Genomic DNA, 22144 nt, shown 5'->3' with positions numbered 1-22144 from the left:
ATGTATGTATGTATGTATGTATATATATATATATATATATATATGTATATATATATATGTATCTATATATGTACACATATATACACACACACATTAAATCACACATATCTAATTTTTACAAGACAATAAGTATTTAACACATCCATAGCGGACTATTGCTATTATGCACCATAATTTTCATACAGTACCCCATACTAACATATCATTCTAGAAGAATTACTGCATAGAATGATCTAAAATAATAATAATAATTTTAATAATAATAATTTTTATTTATATAGCGCCAACATATTCCGCAGCGCTTTACAAATTATAGAGGGGACTTGTACAGACAATAGACATTACAGCATAACAGAAATATACATCTAAAATATACATCTTTGTTTTTTCCTAGCACTCCAACAAAAGATCCATATTCTTGATCTATATTCAACAATGACAACCATTGGGTGGTCTCCAACCAAAGGTTATTATTACAAACCACAGAATATTTGTGTGTTTAGAATTCATATTAGTAAATACAATGAAATTAGCCATTATAATGAAACAAAAAATATACCATATATACTCGTGTATAAGCCGAGTTTTTCAGCACATTTTTTATGCTGAAAAAGCCCCCTTCGGCTTTAACTCAAGTGAGGGTCCCACTTACCTGTTCTCCTCTGCAGTGTGGGTCTCTCCCACTCATCTATGGGCGCCTGCAGCCTCTGTGGGTGGTCAGATGATATCACTGCTCTTCTTTTGCCCTGCACGCTGGCAGCCTCTGTGTTGTCTGTGCCGTACTGGGCAAGAACCTGCTGTGTGCTGGTACCTTGTTAGAGGAATGTCAGATGCGGCCTCTCTTCTCCCGCTCTTCTCCAGGACTGTGACCAATGATGTAGCCTTTACAGTCTCACCCATGTTTGGTCACGCCCCCTTGTCTCCTAAGCATTGCTGAATACAAGTACCAGTATATCTCAGGTCTTGGATATACAGTATGTTTATTTACAGTAGTTAGTCTTTTATATTTTTTTTTTCCTATTACCCCCTATCTGGACCAAGTGTTGACTATGCAAACCAGTAGCTGCTGCATTTCCCACCCTAGGCTTATACTTGAGTTAATATGTTCTCTCAGTTTTTTGTTGTAAAATTAGGTGCCTTGGCTTATATTTGGGTCGGCTTCTACTCAAGTATATATGCTAGTACCATTAATAATACAAAATATAATGTAACCCCTGAAATAAACGCTATATAAAAATCCTTAATTTAAACCATCCGGGTAGAGTGTTTTTAAGGTGAAATATTCAGATATAAAAGTTCCATTTTCCTTTCTTTAGAGTACTGTTTTGAATGATTACATATGAGTATTTGTATTTCTATAAGAGAAAATTAATTCTCGTTTTGTACAATATATTTTTTATCATCAAGGCTCTCTAGGTTCCATTATGATTTGATAATACACTATGTACACAATTATTTAGAATAGACCATTTGTATTTTGGATAATTAATTTTGTTATTGAACTACGATGTGAATACTTTTCTGCCCAATGATGACAAAAGTATTCTAGGAGTGATACCTTTATTGGCTAACCATAAAATATGTTTGCAAGCTTTCAAATAGATTAATAAGAAAAAAGCACAACATTTAGAGAATACTTCAGCAGGACATTTGTTCAGGGGGGTGGGAAAGTTTGGTGCCTTCTAAAGATAAACCAAGGTAATCAAATTAGGCATTTTCTTAAGGTACCGTCACATTAACCCTGCTGTTCTGTTCGGTCTGGGGAGACCTATTTTGAACTTTGGTATTTTTTGGGGTGTTCAAGATGCGGTTCTGAAACTTGTGGTTGATTGACTTAAATGAGGATGGGTCGGTCGGCCACGGGTTTCAGAGCCGCATCTTGAATATTTTAAAGAATATTGAAGTTCAAAGTCGGTCATTTTTGACCAACAGAACAGCAGGGTTAAGCGATGCTGCAGCGATATAGGCAACGATGCCAACGTTTCGTCGTTGTGTGGTCGCTGGAGAGCTGTCACACAGACAGCTCTCCAGCGACCAACGATGCCGAAGTCCCCTGGTAACCAGGGTAAACATCGGGTTACTAAGCGCAGGGCTGCGCTTAGTAACCCGATGTTTACCCTGGTTACCATTGTAAATGTAAAAAAAAAAAAACAGTACATACTTACATTCCGGTGTCTGTCGCGTCCCTCGCCGTCACCTTCCCTGCACTGTGTAAGCGCCGGCCGTAAAGCAGAGCGGTGACGTCACCGCTGTGCTCTGCTTTACGGCCGGCCGGCACGGACACAGTGCGGGAAGCTGACGGCGAGGGGATGCGACAGACACCGGAATGTAAGTATGTAGTGTTTTTTTTTTTTACATTTACAATGGTAACCAGGGTATATATCGGGTTACTAAGCGCGGCCCTGCGCTTAGTAACCCGATGTTTACCCTGGTTACAAGTGAAGACATCGCTGAATCGGCGTCACACACGCCGATTCAGTGATGTCAGCGGGTGATCCAGCGACGAAATAAAGTTCTGGCCTTCTAGCTCCGACCAGCGATGTCACAGCAGGATCCTGATCGCTGCTGCGTGTCAAACACAACGATATCGCTATCCAGGACGCTGCAACGTCACGGATCGCTAGCGATATCGTTCTAAAGTCGCTCAGTGTGAAGGTACCTTTACAAATAAAGAGGCAGTGGGAATAATGTTATTAGTTATCTGGAGTCCATTTATTTTATGATATGGACTCATGAGAGATGCGTTAGTGGCATCTATAGTACCTGAATGCTTCATATACAAATATTCTGGTACATTGTCCCTTTTGAATTTCTTGACTTTCCTAGAGATTATATCTTTTTCCTTTTCCTTGAGTCTGTACAGAATATAATCCGCTAAATCCTGAAAGTCACTCATATGGGTGCACATTTTCAGTTGGTCAAATATACTAATAATTTACTCCCTTGTTTTGTTTAGGTTCGATAATCTTTTATCAATAATAAATTGCACCGCCTTTAATGAGAAACTATTGAACATGCAGTTCCATTCCTTCAGTATATTAGAGTCCCCAAAGTCACCTGCAAGTGTTTTATAAATAATTAGGCCTTTGGGGACTTTTTGTGCTTGTATATATTTCTCAGTGAGGCTATTTCATGCAGCCTTGCAGCGCTGGAGTCCTGGGTTCTAATCCCACCCAGGACAACATCTGCAAAGAGTTTGTATGTTCTCTCCGTGTTTGCGTGGGTTTCCTCCGGGTTCTCCGGTTTCCTCCCACATTCCAAAGACATACTGATAGGGAATCTACATTGTGAGTCCCATCGGGGACAGCGATGATAATGTGTGCAAACTGTAAAGCGCTGCGGAATATGTTAGCGCTATATAAAAATAAAGATTATTATTATTATCCATGTAGTGACTCATAAATCCAGGTGTTAAATTGAGTCCTAGTGTCAACGAATTAAACCTCTTCATTAGTTTGTATTCCCAAATGTTTCTTTCCCTGTGGTCCTTAAAATGACCTTTTAGTCCCACTGTTCAGTGATATGTACTGTTTTCCTTCACTGGAAAGCTCCTTTTTAAGAAGGGCCCAAAGGTTCTCAATAGGGTTTAGGTTAGGTAATGGAGGCAATGTCATTATTTTTTCATCTTTAAGGCTTTTACTGTCTAGCCAAGCAGTGGAGTCTTCAATGCATGTGTTGGAGCATTGTCCTGCATAAAATCATGGTTTTCTTAAAAGATGCATACTTTTTTCCTTACCAGTACTTGCAGAAAGTGTCTTCTAAACCTGGCAGTATATTTAGGAGTTGATTTTGAGTCCATCTGTCCATCTTCAACCCCAAAAGGTATAATTAGCTAATCTTTAATAACACAAGCCCATAGCAGTACCCCACCTCCATCTTACTGGCATCTGAATCGAACTGGAGGTCTGCACCCATTACTGATCCAGGAGTCAAGACCGGAACTTCTGTCCTGAAGTGCATGTGTTGAAGAAAAGAACCACAGTCCTGACTTAATGTAGGCAAAAAAAACCTCAGCACTGAAATGGAGAACAAAGATCTTGATGCAATAAGTGAATGTTATTTTGATCCAGCAGCAAAAGGTCCAATGCTTCAACAATTGTTTTTTTGAAGGACAAAATGGACATAAATCACATTAGAACAAACAAGCCAGCAGAATTCTCAAAAGATATGTAGTCAAATATATTGCAGTATAGGCAGTGGAGACTTATATTGTAGAGGAGTCGGTATGAGGTGGATTCAGCTGTGTGCATCCACATCCTTTACACTGTCTTATCTACCTCATACTTGACCGCTCCACAATACAAGTCTTCACTTACTATAAATCACTGTATCCTTTCATAATTCTGCTGGTTTGTTCTAATGTGATTTATGCCTATTATGTACTTGATGAAGACAATTGTTGGTTGAAACATTGGACCTATTCTTGCTGGATCAAAAATAAAATATTCACTCTTTGCATCAAGATGTTAATTCTCCATAATTTCGGTGCTGAGGTTTTTTGTCTACATTACTGATCTAGTCGAGGGCTCAGCCATCTTGTCTGTCAAGAGTCACTCTCCTCTGATCTGTTTTCAGAAATTTCTTTGCTCAGTTTTGACATTTTATCTTGTCTTGTTCCGTAGTTGTCTAGTTTCAGCCCTTCTTACATTGGGCATGTCTCTGAGCACTGGACACCTTGTACTTCTGGGCACTCCAGGAAGGTTGCTGTTCTGGAATCTGGCAGCACTGGATGATGGATTTTTGCTTGCTTTACAGTTGATTCTTCTCAAACGTTTGGCAGTTAATGTGTCTTTTTTCTCAACACGTTTATTGTGACCCTGTTGAGTACTTGGAACAAAACGTTTTTGATATTTCTGTGATCACGCCCCAATTTCTTAGCAATTTCAAGAATGCTGCATCCCTCTGTAGGACTTTTGACAATTTTTGACTTTTCAGATTCAATTAAATCTTTTGAAAACTTGATGAACACCCTCCATCATTACTCAAATACACATCACATGATATGCATCAAACCAGTAAGCATTCAAATTCATACAGCAGAGTAGGAAATCTGCAGAAAAATGAGGATATGGTCAAAATACTCATTTGTCAATTGTGCATATAGTGTATTTATGAATGTGGACTACAATTTGCCGACATGTTTTGGTGTACAAGTAGTTAGTCTTAGGCGTACAGTCTCTACTTTGTGGTTTTTGTGGTGCTTGAGCAGCTCTTCACTTGGGTGGCTTCTGTATGACAATAATGTATTGAATGATTATATGTATATTATATATATATATATATATAGGCAAAGCTTTCCAGTTCCCGTCTTGCCTTGATAATATAGAAGAGGGTGCACTACAATTGGTTGTCATCTTTCACTAATCTAGACCTGCCAAGAGGCATGATTATCATAAACACACTGAGCAATTTTTGTCTAACTATTATTAAAAATATATGTAAATGTAGGGACTTGTCTACTAAACAAATTATAGTAGGACAGGATATTTATAATATTAGGGATGTTATTTTGTTTGGCCCCTTCCGATTTAGTCTTGGTTATTTGAGTCAGTCACAGTTATCCCATTCAAAGGTAAAATCTGCATGATATGGGTACCAGCCACACTATTAGCAGTCTTTGTGCACAAGACAAATTGTTCTCCTGGAGTAGGATTTTCAAATACTTGTAACACCTTTTATTATTTTTGTTTACTTAAAATAGTTGTTACTTTGCAAGTGTCACTGCCATTTTTTTTTACAGGAACCTTTGTCCTACTCTACATTATAATAAGTTGTAATGTATCTTTTTTCCTAATTTTTTTCATCTATGTAAGCAATAAATTAATTTTAATCCCTGTCCACACTGTGCCATAAATAAGGCAAGCCGTTACTTCTGATCTTCTGTTTAACCCCTTAGATGCCACAGTCAATAGCAACTGCACAACGTGTGATGTGCCGGAGGCTTGCTATGGCAGCTGGAGGCCTTTGTTAAGCTGGTCTGTCATGTATGTGAGCATATTATGCCCTGCCTAAAGCAGCCATAATATATTGCAATACAGGGGTTTGTTGTGAGTCTAAAATGTACAGTTACAAAAAATACAATCCAAACCAAAGAGAGAAAACTGACACAGTGTATGCACTCGGTCCATGTATATTTTTCTTGATATTTTAGAGTATCACTCAGATTCCATAACTGCAAGGTATGGATCATGATTATACAGTTAGGGCCAGAAATATTTGGACAGTGACACAAGTTTTGTTATTTTAGCTGTTTACAAAAACATGTTCAGAAATACAATTATATATATAATATGGGCTGAAAGTGCACACTCCCAGCTGCAATATGATAGTTTCCACATCCAAATCGGAGAAAGGGTTTAGGAATCATAGCTCTGTAATGCATAGCGTCCTCTTTTTCAAGGGACCAAAAGTAATTGGACAATAGACTCTAAGGGCTCCAATTAACTCTGATTACAGGTTAACGAGGGAGACGCCTTCAATTAAGTAGTTAAAAGGTCAGGGGTGGATTCCAGGTGTGTGGTTTTGCATTTGGAAGCTGTTGCTGTGAGCAGACAACATGCGGTCAAAGGAACTCTCAATTGAGGTGAAGCAGAACATCCTGAGGCTGAAAAAAAAGAAAAAATCCATCAGAGAGATAGCAGACATGCTTGGAGTAGCAAAATCAACAGTTGGGTACATTCTGAGAAAAAAGGAATTGACTGGTGAGCTTGGGAACTCAAAAAGGCCTGGGCGTCCACGGATGACAACAGTGGTGGATGATCGCCACATACTTAATTTGGTGAAGAAGAACCCGTTTGCAACATCAACTGAAGTCCAGAACACTCTCAGTGAAGTAGGTGTATCTGTCTCTAAGTCAACAGTAAAGAGAAAACTCCATGACAGTAAATACAAAGGGTTCACATCTAGATGCAAACCATTCATCATTAACAAAAATAGACAGGCCAGAGTTAAATTTGCAGAAAAACACCTCAAGAAGCCAGCTCAGTTCTGGAAAAGTATTCTATGGACAGATGAGACAAAGATCAACCTGTACCAGAATGATGGGAAGAAAAAAGTTTGGAGAAGAAAGGGAACGGCACATGATCCAAGGCACACCACATCCTCTGTAAAACATGGTGGAGGCAACGTGATGGCATGGGCATGCATGGCTTTCAATGGCACTGGGTCACTTGTGTTTATTGATGACATAAGAGCAGACAAGAGTAGCCGGATGAATTCTGAAGTGTACCGGGATATACTTTCAGCCCAGATTCAGCCAAATGCTGCAAAGTTGATTGGACGGCGCTTCATAGTACAGATGGACAATGACCCCAAGCATACAGCCAAAGCTACCCAGGAGTTCATGAGTGCCAAAAAGTGGAACATTCTGCAATGGCCAAGTCAATCTCCAGATCTAAACCCAATTGAGCATGCATTTCACTTGCTCAAATCCAGACTTAAGACGGAAAGACCCACAAACAAGCAAGACCTGAAGGCTGCGGCTGTAAATGCCTGGCAAAGCATTAAGAAGGAGGAAGCCCAGCGTTTGGTGATGTCCATGGGTTCCAGACTTAAGGCAGTGATTGCCTCCAAAGGATTTGCAACAAAATATTGAAAATAAAAATATTTTGTTTGGGTTATGTTTATTTGTCCAATTACTTTTGACCTCCTAAAATGTGGAGTGTTTGTAAAGAAATGTGTACAATTCCTACATTTTCTATCAGATATTTTTGTTCAACCCTTCAAATTAAACGTTACAATCTGCACTTGAATTCTGTTGTAGAGGTTTCATTTCAAATCCAATGTGGTGGCATGCAGAGCCCAACTCGCGAAAATTGTGTCACTGTCCAAATATTTCTGGCCCTAACTGTATAATCTCAAGTACTGCCCAGCCCAAAAAGCACAACAATACTAAATCATATAGAAGGTAAAAGGCAGCACTCACCCTGCACCTTTAAGTCCTTTATTTTTCATCATCATGATGAACATAAAGATAAAAAGCCTATGGCTGTTTGACACCTTGCAGCCCTTCATCTTGGCCTTGTCGGCCTTTTGTTTTTTATGGAAATATTGTACAGTACAAAATTATGTGAGTATAATCAACTGTAATTACCAAATATAAAAGTAATGTTACTTTTTCCTGTTGCTAAAAATAAAAACCAATGACAGAATTTATTTTTTCTTCATCAAAAGCAATACAGGTAATTTGAGAAGTTCCATTGAGCCTATAAAAGTGGCAATAAAAACTAAAACTAATCTCGCAATCTGTCAATTGTAAAATAAAATGTTATTGCTCAGAAAGTGTACACACAAAAAATGTAATAGTGCAAAAGTAAACCTAAAAAAACAGGCATAATGCAATCTTAACAACACACAAAGTTAACATATAATTTATATTACATTAAAAAAAATCCCAAGAAGCAATCATGAGATGTATGTTTTTTTCACTCCACTCAAAATAAATTATTAAAGGTTGTCCAATTCATTATATATACTCCCAAAAGGTAAATAATAATAATAATAATAATAATAATAATAATAAAAACATTACTCCCACACATAACAGTCCATCACATGACTATGTTCATAAAACATTAAAAAATCTACAGTTCTTGATATGCTGTGTTCAAAAACCAATTGCTGTGTTTAAAAAAAACAACGAACCTAGAAAATGCACAAAATAATATCCCAGCGCATCATTTATTAATTTAACTTTCTTTCTATCCTATTTTGTCTCGTATTACATTTGAAATTGAGAAATATATAAATCTTCTCCCACCCATTGTAAGAAATTAGTCCTGTCTTTCTCCCCCTCTTTTATCCTGTTGTCCTCCTCTGTATCTTGCTGTAAGACAACTATCTACAGCCGGACCCAATTTGCTTTGCTCAACTTGGGGATAAATTTCATACTCTTCTCGGCATAATTTTTGTAAGACTATTTCAGGAACATTCAGAAATTGCTGCAAAATGCAGTAAAGTGCAAGTTTGGGTTATGTTTACTTTTATATTCATTCATAGGTTTCGTGTTCCATAAAGACCCAGAGATGGCATGTCCTCAGGGGTTAAGGAAAACAATTTTACTTACCAAGGCAATGAAAAACCAGTGTAATATCTCTCTTTTTTATATGCACTTTAGGTACTACAGTGCAACAATTTTACAGATGTCCGGTGTGGATGATGATAGACTGGCTATTTGGCTCGCCGCTATACCTGCATTTACAAACTTCAGTTTTACACTTATTGGTGTTTGGCTTGTGGAAAAAGTCGGCAGAAGGAAACTCACGCTTGGAAGTCTTACAGGTGGATGAAGAGTTTAAGGCTGTTGTAACCTGGAAAATACAATGTTTTGTATTCGTGCTGTTGTTATAGTTTTAATTGAACTTAATATTTGGTACTTGGCACAATTGCACTTATATTATTAGCAAGGTCTATAATTAACCCAAAAAATCAGTCTGAAAGTACTGTCTTTAATAAGTTTTTTTATATTAATTATTTTGACATTTAGCTAATAGTATGCTTTCGTTGTTAATATGTATGTGTTCTCTTATTTTCAATGTTTCAGTGTCCAATATTTCTCCTTCTCCTCATTGGGGGACACAGGACCATGGGTGTATGCTGGTGCCGCTAGGAGGCTGACAATAAGTGAACACAAAAAAAGGATGGCTCCTCCTATGCAGTATATACCCTCATGCTGGCTCCAAGTGAACCAATTCATGCTTAGTGTCTGTAAGAGGCACACGGTCAGACCATTCTTTTTTCTTTCTTTTTCTATGAAGATGAGTAGGGGCGACAGACCCTATTGACAGGGTTCGATCTCCCCAAACCAACAACAGGTGAGCACGTGGAGTGTCGCCTCCACGTATCCTCTCCTGTGACTTGGGACACCATTGCTGGACACAGCCCTGTCCACCCTGAGGTAGTGAAACCCTAGGCTGCACAAAGACAGTCCATGCGGCCCCGACTGCATCACCAATGTTTAAACTGCGATGATGGAAAGAGGTGGATGGACCAGTCCATCTCCTCATCCCTTACAATGGAAGATGGATTGAGGGTGCCTGCACCATCCATTCTGCAGCCCCCCTCCCCTCTTACCTGGTGGATTCTTCATGGAGTGAGTATGTGAAGGGGAGTGGGCTGGGAGGGCTCCTGCAGCACTGCATTCCTCTTCTTCGGCGAGGCCCTGGCGTTCTTCCGGCCGGTGTGTCTGCAGCCTTTGACCAGCGCCAGCAAACGCTCTGATCTCAAAAAATGGGCAGAATCCCCATCCAGTGGAATCAACCCGTATCACGATTGGCATCCAAAACCCTGTTGCCCTTACCTAACTGATCCTCTATCAAAGATCCCACAGATCATCTAATAGAGAGCCTTGCTCACTCAGTCTTTGAGGCTTTGGGTTCAGCACTCTCCCCTCCCTTCGCAGTAACATGGGTGGCTAAGGCCATGGTATCGTGGGCAGAGTCTCTAGAGCCTTGCAGGGTACTGACCTTCCACCGGAGGTAGCGGATCTTGCAAATCAGATCGCTTTGGCTGGGGATTATTTGGTTAATGTGTTCCTGAACGCGGCTAACTGCACGGCACTTACGGCTGCAAATGCTCTCTCTATTAGAAGAGCTCTGTGGCTCAGAACATGACGAGTGTACTCAACATTGAAGATGTCCCTGACTTTTCTGCCTTAAAAAATGGCCGGTTATTCAGTGAGAAGCAAGACCAGCTTATTTCAGACACCACAGATGGGAAAAGTAACTTCCTCCCTCAACAAAGGGTTAGGTGACAGTTACATCGCCAGCTACAAACATGTTTTCGGTCCTTTCGTAGTCCCAGGTGGGCCACCTCAACCAGTCTTTCTGGCTCGGGTCGCCCCACTCAGGGGGACAGAGATCATCAAGTCTTATACAGATCCAATCCGTTGGGGAAGAACTGTCCCAACCAGTCCAAATCTAAGGGATCCAGGTCCCACAGATTTTCAACCAAATGATTTGAGGCATTTTCCGGTCGACACCGGCAGAGTAGGCGGTCGCCTGCTCTGGTTTTCACCAGGTCTCCGTCGTCCACGATGCATGGGTCAGAGATCTGTTGTCCTCCGGATACAAAATAAAGTTTGTTGCCGACCCTCCAAAATGTTTTTTTCCTTTTTGGTCCCCCCAAGGCGAAGGCACGCGCTCTCTCCTTTTTCCAAGCCATCGATTCACTCCGTCACGAGGGGGTTATCATTCCCGTACCAGAAAACGAAAGATTCCAAGGGTTCTATTCGAACCTGTTCATGGTTCCGATAAAGGATGGAACTGTAAGGCCCATTCTGGACCTAAAGCTCCAAAATAGATTTGTCAAAGTCAGACATTTCCGGATGGAGTCCCTCTGCTCCGTCATTTCATCAATGGAAAGGGGAGTGTTCTTGGCAATATATTGTTGTGAATTCCGCACTTGGGCTCCCTCCGGTGGTTGTAAGTGGCACTTTTGTGACTTCTGCTCTTGGGCTCCCTCTTGTGGTTTCAAGTGGTATGGCTGCTCCTTGGAGTTAGCTGTCTTCAGCTGCTTCCACTGATCGTCTTTTCTGCTCGGCTATTTATGCCTGCTCTGTCCTTCAGCCAGTGCCACTTGTAAATGGTTCCTGGTTGGATTCACATCTCTTTGGAGTTCCCTGTTATCCTGACCAGTTCTGCAAAGCTAAGTTTTTGCTTGCTCTTTTCTGTTCACAGATTGTGGACTAATCCGTTCTGTGCTTCTATGTTTTTCCAGCGTTATCAGTATGAATTGATTCTGTCTTGCTGGAAGCTCTGGGAAGCAGATTTACCCTCCACACCTTTAGTCAGGTGTTGAGATTTTTAGTGAACTCTGCGTGGATTTTTGTAGTGTTTTATACTGAACGCACAGTACTCCATCCTGTCCTATCTATCAAGTTAGACTGGCCTCCTGTGCTCATCCTGGTTTCATTCTGTGTATGTCTTTTCCCTCTCCACTCACAGTCATTATTTGTGGGGGGCTAATCTATCCTTTGGGGATTTTCTCTGAGGCAAGATAGTTTTCCTGCTTCTATCTTTAGGGGTAGTTAGCTCTTAGGCGGTGACGAGGTGCCTTGGGAGAGTTAGGAGCATCCCACGGCTACTTCTAGTGTGGTGTTGAGCTTAGGGACTGCGGTCAGTACAGTTACCACTTCCTTCAGAGCTCGTTCCATGTTGCTCCTAAACCACCGCATCATAACATATATATAATAATCCCCATTTTTCCCTCTCATCAAAGGTTCCTGCTCTTTGCAGTCTGCGGGCTACTTTCAGTTCACAGCTCTGCCCTTCGGACTAGCCACCGCCCCCAGGGTGTTCACAAAGCTCATGGCGGCCATCATGTCCATCCTGCATTCTCGGGGCATGGTCTTCTTGCCATACTTAGACGACCTCCTGATCAAGGGACCGTCTTTCCAGGCTTGCGAAGAATGCGTCCACATTACGTTGGATACGCTTTCTCACCTGGGGTGGCTGATAAACTTAAAAAAGTTTTCTCCCATCCTACCTCAGAAAATTTCCTTCTTAGGAATGATCTTGGACACCTCCCGAGGGTTGGTGATTCTCCCGCGAGACAAAGTCCTAGCCCTCCGTCAGTGAGTCCAGGCACTCCGTCGGCCAATTCCTCATGCCATCCGATTCATCATGAGGGTCCTGGGAAAAATGGTGGCAGCAATGGAGGCTGTTCTGTTTGCCCAGCTTCTCCTCCGTCCCTTGCAGCATGCGCTTTTGCAACCTGGGACAAGAGCCCATTTTCTCGTGATTGCCCATGCCGTCTGTCCGCTCGGGTCATGCAGGCACTCAGGTAGTGGATGTTGAGCTCTTCCCTCCTTCAGGGGAAGTCCTTTCTCCCGGACCATTGGCTGGTGGTCACTACCGACGCCAGTCTCCTTGGCTGGGGATCTGCTTTCCGTCACCACACGGCTCAAGGGTGTTGGTTGCCTCGGGAGTCACGCCTCCCAATCAGCCTCTTAGAAATGCGGGCAATTCCGTTGGCTTTGTGGCGCTTCCATCATCTCCTGGCAGGTCACCCCATCCGAATTCAGTCGGACAATGCCACGGCCGTGGCTTATATCAATCACCAAAAGGGCACCCGCAGCAGGGCAGCCATGCTCGAAGTAGAACACATTCTCTGCTGGGCCAAGAGAAACCACTCAGTGATCTCAGCAGTTCACATTCCAGGCATACAGAACTGGGCGGCAGTTTCTCAGCTGGCAGGGTCTTGCCTCGGTGGAGTGGTCTCTCCATTCAGACGTTTTTCAACAGATTTGTCAGCGCTGGGGAACCCCTGATGTGGATCTGATGGCCTTCAGGTTAAACACCAAGGTGCCCGTGTTTGTCGCTCGGTCCCAGGACCCAAGGCCATCGGCGTGGATGCCTTGGTTTTTCCATGGAATCAGTGTCGGCTACCGTATGTGTTTCCTCCTTTACCGCTGCATCCGAAAGTCATCAGGAAGGTCAAGTCAGAAGGGGTCCCAGCAATCCTAGTCTCCCCAGACTGGCCTCGTCGGATGGTTTCATCCGGGATGTAGTTACGATGATGAATAGCACTCGAACTCCCGTGTCAGAGCGCATCTATCACCACCCCTGGAAAGTCTGTTTGCGTGGTGTAGAGACCGCTATCATACTCTGCTCATTTTTACCATTCCCAACATTTTAGAATTTCTTCAAACTGGCCTGGACTCTGGTCTATCGCTGAGCTCCCTCAAAGAAAAGATCTCAGCCTTGTCTGTCCTATTTCAGCGCAGGATTGCTTCCAATCTGAAAGTGAAAACTTTCAGGGGGTCTCTCACGTGGTGGCTCCCTATAGAGCTCCCCTGGACGCCTGGGAGCTAAAGCTGGTCCTAGGTGTTCTAAAGGAATCTCCCTTCGAACCACTGCAGGATGTCTCGTTAACGCACCTCTCATGGAAGGTCATTTTTCTCATTGCAATAACGTCAATCAGGCCGGTTTTGGAGTTGGCTGCTCTATCCTGCTGAGCCCCGTTTCTGTCTTTTCACCGGGACAAAGTGGTTCCCAGGCCGGCCCCTCCTTTTCTGCCAAAGGTCGTTTTCTCTTTTCACATTAACAAGGACATTGTCCTACCCTCGTTTTGTCCGGCACCGGTACACCGTGTGGAAAAGGCCCTTCACACTTTAGATCTAGTAAGAGCTCTCAGGAGGTATGTGTCACGGACAGCATCCTTTCGCCAGACGGACGCACTGTTTGTGCTCCCCGAGGGTCACAGAAAGGGACTTGCTGCTTCAAAGTCGACGATAGCCAGGTGGATTCATTCGGCTATTCAGGAATCTTACCACATCAGAGGCACACCTATTCTAGCAGGGATCAGGGCATACTCCACGCGGTCGGTGGGCGCCTCTTGGGGCCTTCAGCACCAGGCATCGGCAGAACAGATTTGCAAGGCTGCGACCTGGTCTAGCCTGCATACATTTTCAATGCACTACAATATGCACACTCAGACCTCAGCACATGCGAGTCTGGGCAGAAGAATTCTGCAGGGAGCGATAGTACACCTATAAACAGTTGGTATTTGTGGCTTAATCTGTTGGATCAGTTTCCACCCAGGGACTGCTTTGGGACGTCCCATGGTCTTGTGTCCCCCAATGAGACGAAGGAGAAACAGGAATTTTTGTGAGTACTCAACATAAAATCCTTTTCTCCGAGACACTCATTGGGGAACATAGCACACACCCTGTTGGCCTGATGGCTTTTTTTATGGTTGAGGGTTTTTTGACATGTACCTGTTGTTGATTCTGTTCTCCTGCTGCTTTTGCACTGAACTGGTTCACTTGTAGCCAGCATGAAGGTATATCCTGCAGAGGAGGAGCTAACCTTTTTTGTGTTCACTTAGTGTCAGTCTCCTAGCGGCAGCAGCATACACCCACAGTCCTATGTCCCCCCCAATGAGTAAAACGATTTTACGGTGAGTACTCACAAAAATCCCTGTTTCAGTAGCTAACAATCCATAAAATTAATTAATGGCTGTATTAAGATGGGCACATAGTTTAAAGTAAAGCATTAACCCTGAGTGTTCCCAAGTTTTTTTTTTTTTTAATTTCATGGTTCCTGAGATATGGACTTTATCATTTAGTGCTTTTTATGATTTTCACTAGTTCTTACGGTATTCTATGGGGGGTATCTTTAAGCTACACTGCATAATTACTGTGAAAGCTAGGCCCCCTTGAAAAAGACCATAAAAATTATCATGTTGATGGAAAAAATATTGTACATGTTGGATTGCAACATACCCCATTTTTATTGTTCTACTGAGATACAAGGCCTTGCCAGAAATGCCAGCAAACCAGCAAACTTTTTATGGAAGTTTGGAGAACTTATGTCTAGCGTTATAGTTTTGTGACACCTACATTTTGCTTTCAAATTCTGTTTACCACTTGCTGCTTGCTGCTTTCTTGTGTTTTCCAATAGCTACAGTGAGGTATGAAGGACAAATATTTTATTAGGAAAAGTCACTCAATGGCACATACCGTAAATTGCTTTCATCCACACCGCCACTGGTTTCAAACCACTGATCTAATATATGAGTATTGGCTTTTTTCTAAACTGTTGCTGTTGGAAAAGGCAGTGCGGAGCATTGTCACAGACTACTCCTCTCTATGTGCCATACATATGCCCAATACATACAGTGCATATGGAACTAGTATCAGTTAATAAGTGCTAATGTGAAGAAAAATTATCACAAGTCTAACTGATTTGCAACTACTTTGTTCCCCATAGGTACGACATTGGCGTTAATTGTTCTGGCTTTGGGCTTTTTATTATCTGCTCAAGTCTCACCTCCTGTAACCTTCACACCAACAGATCCTGCCAGTCAAAACTCTACTTGCACCAAATATAGGTGACTATCATATGCATGCAATTGTCTCACTTCTGTTGAATATGCAAAATATGTGTTACGTCTGTCTATAACTGCCCCTACAGCATGAAGAATACATTGAAAATACGATCAGTGTGATTGACTCGTTTAGCCCATCTATAGAGTACTAGATGCCGACAGAAATAATAGCGATCCATGCTATGATATACAAGCAAACATAGATCAGTGTCTTAATGATTACTATTTCTTATTTTTTATCCTTTTTGCAGCTTTTGTAACGGATGTATGCTGGATCCCAACTGTGGGTTTTGCTATAAAGTGAATGGTTCAAATATTGTTGATTCATCTTGCATTCCGGTAGATCCAAAAATGACCACACAGTCAGCATGGGGCAGGTAATCTTTTCTTCTGCATACTTGAATTCTGTATTTTAACTTATAGTAAAAGCAGTTTAAAGGGAATCTGTCAGCAGGTTTTTCTACCTCATCTGAGAGCATCATAATGTAGGAAAAGAGATCCTGATTCCAGTGATTTATCACTTTGTTTACTGGGGACCGCAGTTGTGATACAATTAGAGTTCTTAGATGCAGAATGTAGCTGAGATCAGAGAGCTAACCCCCACCTACATCACAGCTTTCTGTGCACATTGTCTATTGACCGTGAGTTGCTTATCCCAGAAGGGGGTAGCTAGTCAGGGCGATGATAATGTCCTAGTCATAAAACCATCATTGTAGGTAAACTGCACACAATCTCATAAGTGACACATCGCTGAATTCAGTGTTTTAACCCCTACCTCATGCTATCCTCAGATTACATAGCAAAAAACCTGCTGATAGTCCCTTTAAATGAAAGCTGAAAATAAAGCATAAAGATCAACCTGCACTACCATAATTATCCGTACTCTCCACGTCTTCATTCACAATACTTTTTTCATGTAAACAAATAGAAACCGATGGACACATTATATACACACGGTCAAAATTGTTGGTACCCCTCGTTTAATGACAGAAAAACCCACAATGGTCACAGAAATAATTTGAATCTGACAAAAGTAATAATAAATAAAAGCTCTATGAAAATGAACAAATGAAAGTCAGACGTTGCTTTTCAACCATGCTTCCACAGAATTTAAAAAAAGTAAATCCCGTATATACTCGAGTATAAGCCGACCCGAGTATAAGCCGACCCCCCTAATTTTGCCACAAAAAACTGGGAAAACTTAATGACTCGAGTATAAGCCTAGGGTGGAAAATGCAGCAGCTACCGGTAAATGTCAAAAATACAAATAGATACCAATAAAAGTAAAATTAATTGAGACATCAGTAGGTTGTGTTTTTGAATATCCATATTGAATCAGGAGCCCCATATAATGCTCCATAAAGTTCATGATGGGCCCCATATAATGCTCCATACAAAATACGCCCCATATAATGCTCCATACAGTTTGATGGGCCCCATAAGATGCTCCATATTAACCCCTTCCCGACCTGTGACACAGCGTATGCGTCATGAAAGTCGGTGCCAATCCGACCTGTGACGCATATGCTGTGTCACAGAAAGATCGCGTCCCTGCAGATCGGGTGAAAGGGTTAACTCCCATTTCACCCGATCTGCAGGGACAGGGGGAGTGGTAGTTTAGCCCAGGGGGGGTGGCTTCACCCCCTCGTGGCTACGATCGCTCTGATTGGCTGTTGAAAGTGAAACTGCCAATCAGAGCGATTTGTAATATTTCACCTAAAAAAATGGTGAAATATTACAATCCAGCCATGGCCGATGCTGCAATATCATCGGCCATGGCTGGAAATACTAATGTGCCCCCACCCCACCCCTCCGATCGCCCCCCCAGCCCCCCGATCTGTGGCCCGCTCCCCTCCGTCCTGTGCTCCGCTCCCCCGTCCTCCTGTCCGCTCCCCCCGTGCTCCAATCACACCCCCCCGTGCTCCAATCAAACCCCCCCGCACTCCGATCCCCCCCGTGCTCCGAACCACCCCCCCTGCACACCGATCCCCCCCCCCCTGCACACCGATCCACCCGCCCGCACACCGATCACTCTCCCCCATGCTCCGATCCCTCCCCCCCCCGTGCTCCGACGCCCCCCCGTGCCCTGATTTCCCCCCCCTGTGCCCTGATCTCCCCCCCTTATACTTACCGATCCTGGCGGGGTCCGTCAGTCTTCTTCCCCGAGCGCCGCCATGTTCCAAAATGGCGGGCGCATGCGCAGTGCGCCCGCCGAATCTGCCGGCCGGCAGATTCGTTCCAATGTGAATTTTGATCACTGTGATATAATCTATCACAGTGGTCAAAATAAAAAAACAGTAAATGACCCCCCCCCATTTGTCCCCCATAGATAGGGACAATAATAAAATAAAGAATTTTTTTTTTTTTTCACTAAGGTTGGAGTTAGAACTAGGGTTAGGGTTAGGGTTAGGGGTAGGGTTAGGGGTAGGGGTAGGGGTAGGGTTAGGGTTAGGGTTAGGGGTAGGGTTAGGGGTAGGGGTAGGGTTAGGGGTAGGGTTAGGGTTAGGGTTTCGGTATGTGCACACGTATTCTGGTCCTCTGCGGATTTTTCTGCAGCGGATTTGATAAATCCGCAGTGCTAAACCGCTGCGGATTTATGGCAGATTTACCGCGGTTTTTCTGCGCATTTCACTGCGGTTTTACAACTGCGATTTTCTATTGGAGCAGTTGTAAAACCGCTGTGGAATCCGCAGAAAGAAGTGACATGCTGCGGAATGTAAACCGCTGCGTTTCCGTGCAGTTTTTCCGCAGCATGTGTACAGCGATTTTTGTTTCCCATAGGTTTACATTGAAATGTAAACTCATGGGAAACTGCTGCGGATCCGCAGCGTTTTCCAAAGCGTGTGCACATACCTTTAGAATTAGGCTATGTGCACACGGTGCGGATTTGGCTGCGGATCCGCAGCGGATTGGCCGCTGCGGATCCGCAGCAGTGTTCCATCAGGTTTACAGTACCATGTAAACCTATGGAAAACCAAATCCGCTGTGCCCATGGTGCGGAAAATACCGCACGGAAACGCTGCGTTGTATTTTCCGCAGCATGTCAATTCTTTGTGCGGATTCCGCAGCGTTTTACACCTATTCCTCAATAGGAATCCGCAGGTGGAATCCGCAGGTGAAATCCGCAGGTAAAACGCAGTGCCTTTTACCCGCGGATTTTTCAAAAATGGTGCGGAAAAATCTCACACGAATCCGCAACGTGGGTACATAGCCTTAGGGTTAGGGTTGGGTTGGAATTAGGGTTGTGGTTATGGTTAGGGGTGTGTTGGGGTTAGGGTTGTGGTTAGGGGTGTGTTGCGGTTAGGGTTGTGGTTAGGGTTACGGCTACAGTTGGGATAAGGGTTAGGGGTGTGTTGGCGTAAGAATTGAGGGGTTTCCACTGTTTAGGCACATCAGGGGGTCTCCAAACGCAACATGGCGCCACCATTGATTCCAGCCAATCTTTTATTCAAAAAGTCAAATGGTGCTCCTTCCCTTCCGAGCCCCGACGTGTGCCCAAACAGTGGTTTACCCCCACATATGGGGTATCAGTGTACTCAGGACAAACTGGGCAACAATTACTGGGGTCCAATTTCTCCTGTTACCCTTGAGAAAATAAAAAATTGCTTGCTAAAACATCATTTTTGAGGAAAGTAAAATTATTTTTTATTTTCACGGCTCTGCGTTGTAAACGTCTGTGAAGCACTTGGGGGTTCAAAGTGCTCACCACATATCTAGATAAGTTCCTTGGGGGGTCTAGTTTCCAAAATGGGGTCACTTGTGGGGGGTTTCTACTGTTTAGGCACACCAGGGGCTCTGCAAACGCAACGTGACGCCCGCAGACCATTCCATCAAAGTCTGCATTTCAAAACGTCACTACTTGACTTCCGAGCCCCGACATGTGCCCAAACAGTGGTTTACCCCCACATATGGGGTATCAGCGTACTCAGGACAAACTGGGCAACAATTACTGGGGTCCAATTTCTCCTGTTACCCTTGAGAAAATAAAAAATTGCTTGCTAAAACATCATTTTTGAGGAAAGAAAAATGATTTTTTATTTTCACGGCTCTGCGTTGTAAACGTCTGTGAAGCACTTGGGGGTTCAAAGTGCTCACCACATATCTAGATAAGTTCCTTGGGGGGTCTAGTTTCCAAAATGGGGTCACTTGTGGGGGGTTTCTACTGTTTAGGCACACCAGGGGCTCTGCAAACGCAACGTGACGCCCGCAGACCATTCCATCAAAGTCTGCATTTCAAAAGTCACTACTTCCCTTCTGAGCCCCGACGTGTGCCCAAACAGTGGTTTACCCCCACATATGGGGTATCAGCGTACTCAGGAGAAACTGGACAACAACTTTTGGGGTCCAATTTCTCCTGTAACCCTTGGGAAAATAAAAAATTCTGGGCTAAAAAATTATTTTTGAGGAAAGAAAACGTATTTATTATTTTCACTGCTCTGTGTTATAAACTTCTGTGAAGCACTTGGGGGTTCAAAGTGCTCACCTCACATCTAGATAAGTTCCTTTCGGGGTCTAGTTTCTAAAATGGGGTCACTTGTGGGGGGTTTCTACTGTTTAGCCACATCAGGGGCTCTGCAAACGCAACGTAACGCCCGCAGAGCATTCCATCAAAGTCTGCATTTCAAAATGTCACTACTTGACTTCCGAGCCCCGACATGTGCCCAAACTGTGGTTTACCCCCACATATGGGGTATCAGCGTACTCAGGAGAAACTGTACAACAACTTTTGGGGTCAAATTTCTTCTGTTACCCTTGGGAAAATAATAAATTGCAGGCTAAAAAATCATTTTAGAGAAAATAAAATTTTTATTTTATTTTCATGGCTCTGCGTTATAAACTTCTGTGAAGCACTTGGAAGTTCAAAGTCCTCACCACACATCTAGATTAGTTCCTTTGGGGGTCTAGTTTCCAAAATGGGGTCATATGTGGGGGATCTCCAATGTTTAGGCACACAGGGGCTCTCCAAACGTGACATGGTGTCCGCTAATGATTGGAGCTAATTTTCCATTTAAAAAGCCAATTGGCGTGCCTTCCCTTCCGAGCCCTGCCGTGCGCCCAAACAGTGGTTTACCCCCACATATGGGGTATCAGCGTACTCAGGACAAACTGGACAACAACATTTGCGGTCCAATTTCTCCTATTACCCTTGGCAAAATAGGAAATTCCAGGCTAAAAATCATTTTTGAGGAAAGAAAAATTATTTTTTATTTTCATGGCTCTGCATTATAAACTTCTGTGAAGCACCTGGGGGTTTAAAGTGCTCAATATGCATCTAGATAAGTTCCTTGGGGGGTCTAGTTTCCAAAATGGGGTCACTTGTGGGGGAGCTCCAATGCATAGGCACACAGGGGCTCTCTAAACGCGACATGGTGTCCGCTAACAATTGGAGCTAATTTTCCATTCAAAAAGTCAAATGGCGCGCCTTCCCTTCCGAGCCCTGCCGTGTGCCCAAACAGTGGTTTACCCCCACATATGAGGTATCGGCGTACTCGGGAGAAATTGCCCAACAAATTTTAGGATTCATTTTATCCTATTGCCCATGTGAAAATGAAAAACTGAGGCGAAAAGAATTTTTTTGTGAAAAAAAAAGTACTTTTTCATTTTTACAGATCAATTTGTGAAGCACCTGAGGGTTTAAAGTGCTCAATATGCATCTAGATAAGTTCCTTGGGGGGTCTAGTTTCCAAAATGGGGTCATTTGTGGGGGAGCTCCAATGTTTAGGCACACGGGGGCTCTCCAAACACGACATGGTGTCCGCTAACGATGGAGATAATTTTTCATTCAAAGAGTCAAATGGCGCTCCTTCCCTTCCGAACCTTACCATGTGCCCAAACAGTGGTTTACCTCCACATGTGAGGTATCGGTGTACTCATGAGAAATTGCCCAACAAATTTTAGGATCCATTTTATCCTGTTGCCCATGTGAAAATGAAAAAAATTGAGGCTAAAAGAATTTTTTTGTGAAAAAAAAGTACTTTTTCATTTTTACGGATCAATTTGTGAAGCCCCCGGGGGTTCAAAGTTCTCACTATGCATCTAGATAAGTTCCTTGGGGCGTCTAGTTTCCAAAATGGGGTCACGTGTGGGGGAGCTCCAATTTTTAGGCACACGGGGGCTCTCCAAACGTGACATGGTGTCCGCTAAAGAGTGGAGCCAATTTTTCATTCAAAAAGTCAAATGGCGCTCCTTCCCTTCCAAGCCCTGCCGTGCGCCCAAACAGTGGTTTACCCCCACATATGAGGTATCAGCGTACTCAGGACAAATTGGACAACAACTTTCGTGGTTCAGTTTCTCCTTGTACCATTGGGAAAATAAA

The 22144-nt window shown here is 43.1% G+C and overlaps 1 protein-coding gene across 1 annotated transcript in view; it reads left to right on the top strand.

The window, feature by feature from the left end:
- The window catches only part of SLC2A13 (solute carrier family 2 member 13), a 312281-nt gene that overhangs the window by 254951 nt on the left and 35186 nt on the right, over positions 1-22144 (top strand). Inside the window, exons 5-7 of the mRNA XM_069765010.1 lie at positions 9116-9279; positions 15711-15831; positions 16080-16205. Of these exons, the coding sequence (XP_069621111.1) occupies positions 9116-9279; positions 15711-15831; positions 16080-16205 (411 nt within the window). The remainder of the gene's footprint in view (positions 1-9115; positions 9280-15710; positions 15832-16079; positions 16206-22144) is intronic.

Source organism: Ranitomeya imitator, chromosome 4 (genome assembly GCF_032444005.1).
Source record: "Ranitomeya imitator isolate aRanImi1 chromosome 4, aRanImi1.pri, whole genome shotgun sequence".
Lineage (NCBI taxonomy): Eukaryota > Metazoa > Chordata > Amphibia > Anura > Dendrobatidae > Ranitomeya > Ranitomeya imitator.
Note: the sequence above shows the minus strand (reverse complement) of the source record. Positions and strands in the feature narration are given on the sequence as shown.